The sequence below is a fragment of the Gaeumannomyces tritici genome (assembly GCF_000145635.1).
Source record: "Gaeumannomyces tritici R3-111a-1 unplaced genomic scaffold supercont2.14, whole genome shotgun sequence".
Lineage (NCBI taxonomy): Eukaryota > Fungi > Ascomycota > Sordariomycetes > Magnaporthales > Magnaporthaceae > Gaeumannomyces > Gaeumannomyces tritici.
In genome coordinates, this window is record NW_008804558.1 from 55,622 (window position 1) to 62,120 (window position 6,499).

Below are 6,499 nucleotides of genomic sequence, written 5' to 3' on the forward strand. Positions count from 1 at the left end.
TCCACAGAATCAAGGAATGTGCGAGCCTCTTTTTGTGCAAGGGACGATATTTGTGGGATTTGTGCGTAAAGGCCTTGGCGTGGCGGTAGGTTCGGTCGCCACGCGAATCCAGAAACTTCGAAAACAAAAGAATGTTGTTTTGAAAATTCTCCCGCAAGAATTTTTTCGTGTTTAGAAGTGGAAACAAATTGGGAAAAAAGAGTAGATAAATGGGGATATTGAAGCAGGTTTTCTGATACTGTAAGTGTAATAGGGCCGTGACGATCGTGGCTTGCACAGTAGAATCTGTGGAGCTTTTGGTGATTTTGGGAGGGATTTACGTCGAAGTCGGTAGGTAGGCCTTCGTTGTAAACCTCGAAATAGCGGAGCGTTTCGTATTGTTCGGAGCGTTTGCCGGTGCTGGGGTCGATATATAAGGGTAAACCCATGTATAATTGTTATGGGTAAAGTGTGAGGAATGCGAAAAGAGTTTTGTTTTCTGTTTAAAAATGTATAGGTAAAGACGTGAAAGGACAGGGATAGAACAAGTGAATAGGTGTTACTGCAAACGGTAGGAATATAGGGGAAATGGGGAATCGCGGCGAGTCGGTAATACTTTTTGTTGGTTTTTGCTGTGGCGGGTGTGGTGGGCGAAAAAAGAAAAGGTAAATAATACCCTGTAAAGATATATATAAACGGGGTAAAAAAGAACAACTGGAAATATGGTTGTAATGTTGATAGCTTAAATTCTTGTGAAGATGAGGGGAAAAGCCGTTGGATTCAATGGTGATTCTCTTTAAAAAACGAGCATTTTCAAGGCGGCAAGGGCAAGTCTTTATGCTTAAACGATTTCCTGCATGCCTTAGCGCAAAGTTCAGGCCTTTGCGCTGGAATCGGAGGTCGGGGTTGGCAGTGTCGAATTATAAGGTGGAGAGTATCGATGAAGGTGGGGGCAATAGGCTAGGCTAATGGCTCATTACCAGCAAATGCCGAAAATTGTTATGTAAGATGAGGCAGCCTCCAAGAAGGGGACTGGCTCCCGTTATTTTAACGGCATTTAAATGAACATAAACCTTATATGTTATGTGCCGGAACTTGGCATCGTGCGTTTTTGTCGTTGCGTGCAGTTGTGAAAAAGGTCGTTCCATTACTTACATCTTTGTTTATTAAAATTCGATGCAGTATAAGCCGTGCACCTGTAACACGAACCTACGAACACACAAACTACGAACACACGAACCCACCATATATCTGCTGTAAAAAGGATTCTCCTTAGCATAAAACATTAATTGGCGGCTAAATTTTTATGCGGGAGGATATCTTTTAGCACAAACCCAAGAAGCGAAAGGAGAACCCACGGCATTAACAATTCTAATCTTATAACCTGTAAAAGCCGGGCGACTGCACAAGCCATCCATTTCATAATAACTTTATGTTCTTTGGGCTTAAAAACATGCAGCCGGTAACGATAAATTGTATCGGGTGGGTGACCGAGTCCGTCGCCAATGTGCTAACCTTACAGCATGGTACGTACCACTGCACACTATCTAGTGCCCGATCATTACTGCTAACCAGCATAACCCCCGTGCAAGGCGGTTGGGGGTGAGAAAATGCCCGTGGAAAATTGTGACCCTACCCGCAACGCAAAGCAGCGAAGGTACTTCGCCAGGGAGGGTGACACGTTGTGGAGCTGGGCGCAGCGCCATATTGCCCAATTCGGCTAGGCAATGAAGCGCAAACTTAGACACCCTTGGCAGCACCGACTGCGAAACTTGAGCGCCCTTGGCAGTGCCGACCAGGTCAGCACAGTGGCTAAATGGGCTGGCACCACGAGCGCGGCCAGCGGCCACCCCCTACTTCACCCCTACTTCACCCCTACACCCCTACTTCACCCATACTTCACCCCCCCACATTGGATTTCGCGAGCAGCCATTTTCGCCTGTGCAGTCTTAGTGTGGCCGCGTTTGTTCCAATTGCGGCATAAGGCTAATCGTCGCCAAGGTTAGCCTGGCTGCCCGACGTATTAACTGCATATTTCACCACCCCTTTTGTGATGCCGACCCCCCCGCCGGCCACGCCAACTCCATAGCAGCCAAACTGCTTCGGCCTTTAGTTCACCCACCCTGCCAGCATTTTAACACCCCGATGTAACATTAGGGCCACGGGCGAGAACGTATTATAATCGACCCGGGGTTGGTTGTTACCAGTACTTGACAAACTGCCTTGGGTCGGAATTTTTCTCGATAAAAAAAAAGTGGGCAGCGATCGCCTTGCCGCTCCATATTCTGCCAACGGTCGCGGGTCGAAGGCTGCAGTGTATTGACTTGCCTGTTCCGTTTAAGCCGGTCAGCCGAGTGCTGGGATGCGCTCAGGTGTTCGGTTGCTCCTTTTTCTCGGCTTCGCCGTCCAGGATCTGTGACGGCCCAGGGCAGTTCACCGCACAGCGCAGAGATCCACGTGAGCACGCGCCGCGGAACAGCCCGTGCGATAAAACGCCGCACCACCTTTTCTTCCGCATCGCGTGTTCGGCGCTCCGCGCCCCTTTCCCTTTTCCCTCCCATAGAAGAGTCTTTCGTCCATAGCATCAATTGAACCTGGCTGCGAAGCCTACTCGCCCTGATCGTGACAGGATCCACCCCGTTGTCAGCATACAGTACCTCCTTCGGTACAACGTCTCTAAGGACAACGACTTCGGTAGACGCCCGGCCCAGTCGAGTACGCGTCAGACTACAAGTACAAGGTGAATGGCTTGGCTACGACCTCAAGGATTGCACGTGGCAAACGGTCGAGGACCTGGAGGGAGCAAAGAAGGTGGAGAAGTACGAAACGGATCGCGCCCGCATCGCCGCGCTGAAGTCTGGACGAGAGAGACTACACAAGCACAAGTCTTGATCTCCGAGGACGGAGATAGCTCTTTTGGAGGCCCGGCACTCGTGACCGCACGCAAGGGGAGTGACGTGCTTGGTCACGTGACCTCTTCCTGTATTTACCCCGCCAGGCAGATCCGGCCCTTCGGGCCTTTTTTTCCTTAGAAGAATCTTCAATATCAGCTACAACCATTTGACCCACTGCGTGCTTTTACACCGCCACTTTATAACAAATGGCTACAAAATTTCAATGAAGCCTTGTGTGACGATCTGAGTCAAGGCCCGCAGGCCTTAACCCACAGACGAGAACCCACACGAGGGACCATAATCAAGGCGCGCTGAACGCGCGCCGAACACCGGAATCCCCTCTTTCCTTCCCTTCTCCACTAGATTAGAATCTTCGTTCGTAGCGCCAATTGACTGCAGTCTTCGACCATGGCCGTGACACTTTGAAGGCCAGCTTAGGATAACTCAACCTTTAAAGCTAAAAAAGTATACTAATGACGGTATTTTAATCCTTGGCGACTTTTAAAGCCACAATTTAAAATTCGTAACCGTGACTTAATAAGTTTAACCTTGGCGCATCACGACCTAATCTTTGCCACTGTATCAGCCTTTAATGCTACTTTTGTAATCACCTTTAGTACGTCCTATTCTACTTTCTCTTTTTAACTTGTTTATCTGCCTTCCAACGTTTACCTGTTTAGCCCTAACCGCAAGCTTCAAATGGCATTAAACCGTGCAGGAGTTTTAAAACTTGACTTTTGGGCACTTGTCACTGGCTTTGTGCTGGCTACCGGCTTTGTTTTAGTAGTTAACAGCCTTGTGATGCTTGTTAACACATTTCTTAAAATGATACTTTTAATCTTCAGTGCCATTTGGCTTTACGGCAAGGCTTTGCAAACCGATGTTAAAAAAAACAGCTACATAAAGAATTAAGAAAACGTAAGGGAGCTCCTTTCCGTAAAAGTTAAGGCCAGGCCGGCGGCGCCATGAAATTATGCTTTGTGCGCCAAATGCCTTTAGGCCAATTCTAGCTACCTTCTAGATTTTGCTACATATAAGAGACACTCTAATCACCCCTTCTATTTCGACCGCCCCCTGATCTAGTAGCAACCATGCGCTTTTCCGCTGTTCATACCACCCTTTTTTCCGCCACCACGTCTGCCACCGCCGCCACCAATGCCACGGTCGCGGCCAGGCAGGCGCCGGCCGCGCGTTGCAACTATGGGGACTGGTCGTGCGGGATTAGAGAAAACAATTTCCGGTCAAGCTCAGTCTTTGTTTGCGATAATACCGGCAGGTTGCAGGTGATCGCGAACTGCGGCGGTCCTGACTGCTGCCAGTACGCAAGTAACGTGATACCGTACTGCATTTGCTAAACGATAAAAGAGAATGCATGGTTTTTTATCGGCACGTTAAGCCTACTTAAAACATGAAAAATAAAACCATGTTTACAAACAAGACTTAGTGGCCGGAGAAAAGAAAGCTGTAGTTACTTTGGGGGTGGATAAATTATTTACTTAGCATGTCCTGTTACGGGTTGGTGGCCTCCTTATAAAACCTTGCAGCGGAATTGGTAGGACTTCCTGGTTTGAACGAAAAACAAGCCCTTTAACGTTTATATAGCGTTTATGTTAAGAAATAAATCTTTACGAGGAATCGCATTGATGTTGCGGTACGTCATGTTCCAGTTGATGCCTGCCGAGCTCCTATACCATTTGTTCCTATGCTAATTATACCCTTTGGCCAGTGCGGGCGGTGCGGCTAGCGCGAGATCCGCAGTAGCGGCGACACAATTGCAGTAAGGCTGTGTTTGTCGGTACTTGGGATTGCACAATGTGGACCCCCTTTAGAGATGGGACCGGTAATTAGTTGACTCGACTGTAAACAATTGGCAACTTTCTCTACACCAAATTAGCCGCGCCACCTATTTTTCCCAGTTCACGTGCCAACGCGTTGCTACTTACCGGCACTTTACCAACGATCCCAACAACGGTGGCGAAACATGACGTTACCGCTCTGTCAAGATTGCACGCCAGTACGTGCAGGCTCGGATAAATGGGCAAAAACGCGACCTTTTGGGCCGGAAATGCCCGTCCTATGTGGGGGCGCGTCGGATCTATCCGGTCCTTCAGCGCGCGTCATGGACTGCCCTACTCCTCTGTTCCGAGGCATGTACTGTTGAAATGACAAATGTCACATGCCTCTTGCTAGTGACTAGGAGCACGAGCCACGCCAGGCTGCCCACTGTCACACGGGGATCACCTCTGTGACTAACGGAAGGCCCATTGGGCCAACAAGAGGCCAGTAAGGAGGCCTGGATAAGTCGGCCGGCCACCAAAGAGGAGATCTGTCACGGCCAGCAGGGCCAGTGACGATTAGATAGAAGATTAGATAGAGAAGTGGGCAGGAGGTCCCACTTCTGGAGGCCCGGGCACCCACGAGGTGGGGCACCTCTGCAGGGTTTTCTCTCTGCAGAGGGGCACCGGCCTCCGGCCTCCTCTCACCATCAATATGATAACTTTGATATCTACTACTAATTGGCACCCCTTCATCGGCTTCGACAAGATCCACGAGGCGGCAGCTCTCCTTCGGTCGCGCCGTCACCCGCCCGTTGTTTCCGGGATTCACAAATGTTGCAAAGAAGCGGAGCATACGGTAGACTGGGTACTTGATAAACCGATAATTGACTACTGCCTGCGGTTCAATATCCAGTTGGTCACTTTGCCGGCGCACTCGCCGCACCTAATACAGCCCATGGACGTCGGCGTTTTTTCCCGCTTCAAGAACGAGCACTAGAAGGCTCAGTTTGAGAGAGTGTAAGAGGGTGACATGCGCTTTACTGGCCTCAACTTTGTGATGGCTCTCAACCTAGGGGCCAGTCCGGTTGTAGCGGTTTTCAAGTTTTTTAGCACCACTGCCGGTTTGTGGACCTAAAATAAGCTTATTTTTCGGCGCCCTGGGGCTTGTTTTGTCTGGACATGTATTTTTGGATCTGCTTCGTATAACTACCAAAGTTTGGGGGGGGTGTTGTGGAGTGGCGCGCCTTGCAGGCGGCTGCTCCACTCTAGACCGGGAGGGTCACGTGACTGGTTGAACTGCGTGCAGAAAACTCTGCGACGCGACGGCGGTGCTTTGCACCTTCGTCACCTTTTAACACTACTTTTAGATAGTCGCTTTTCATGTGTCAACTATCGCAGCTTGTCTCTTTGTTTTCCGTGATTCCGTAACAGCGCAACGCTTGCCTCGCAAGGAATCGACGGCGTTCTGCCGGAGCAGCAGCGGATATGTGTCCGGCACCGATACCTTGTTCGGTTGGCGTAGATCCACCACCACTCGGCTCTTTACTTTTCCGCGAGCAACCCGCCAGACCACGAAGCACGGGAAGGCGAACGGCGTTGCATGGTTGACTGGCTCCAAGTGGCCCTGCTGGTTGAGCTTGTCGTGAGTGGTGTCTATCACGTCTTTGTCCTTCCGTGACACCGGATATGGGCGGTTCAAAAGCCTAACTCCCTAGTTCTGCTATCCCTCGACCAAGGGAATACGCATTCGCTCACTTTCGGTCATGTCGATTGGTCCCCGGTCCCGCCAGACGTCGGCATTCTCGCAGATGTTCTTGAAGATGCGTGCCTCCGTCGGGTCCTTGTTGT

General features: G+C 50.0%; 2 protein-coding genes across 2 annotated transcripts; both read left to right on the plus strand.

The window, feature by feature from the left end:
• Nucleotides 1-1,502: 1,502 nt before the first annotated feature.
• On the plus strand, nt 1,503-2,871 carry GGTG_13469 (hypothetical protein; the record flags this gene model as incomplete). Its single annotated transcript, XM_009231375.1, has 3 exons — nt 1,503-1,505; nt 1,737-1,980; nt 2,609-2,871. 3 exons carry the CDS (start codon nt 1,503-1,505, stop codon nt 2,869-2,871), a joined length of 510 nt encoding a protein of 169 aa, XP_009229639.1.
• A 1,093-nt stretch (nt 2,872-3,964) lies between these two features.
• GGTG_13470 (hypothetical protein) lies at nt 3,965-6,499 on the plus strand (the record flags this gene model as incomplete). Its single annotated transcript, XM_009231376.1, has 6 exons — nt 3,965-4,199; nt 4,476-4,524; nt 4,600-4,650; nt 4,790-4,887; nt 5,260-6,293; nt 6,388-6,499. 5 exons carry the CDS (start codon nt 3,965-3,967, stop codon nt 5,646-5,648), a joined length of 822 nt encoding a protein of 273 aa, XP_009229640.1. The 3' UTR covers nt 5,649-6,293; nt 6,388-6,499.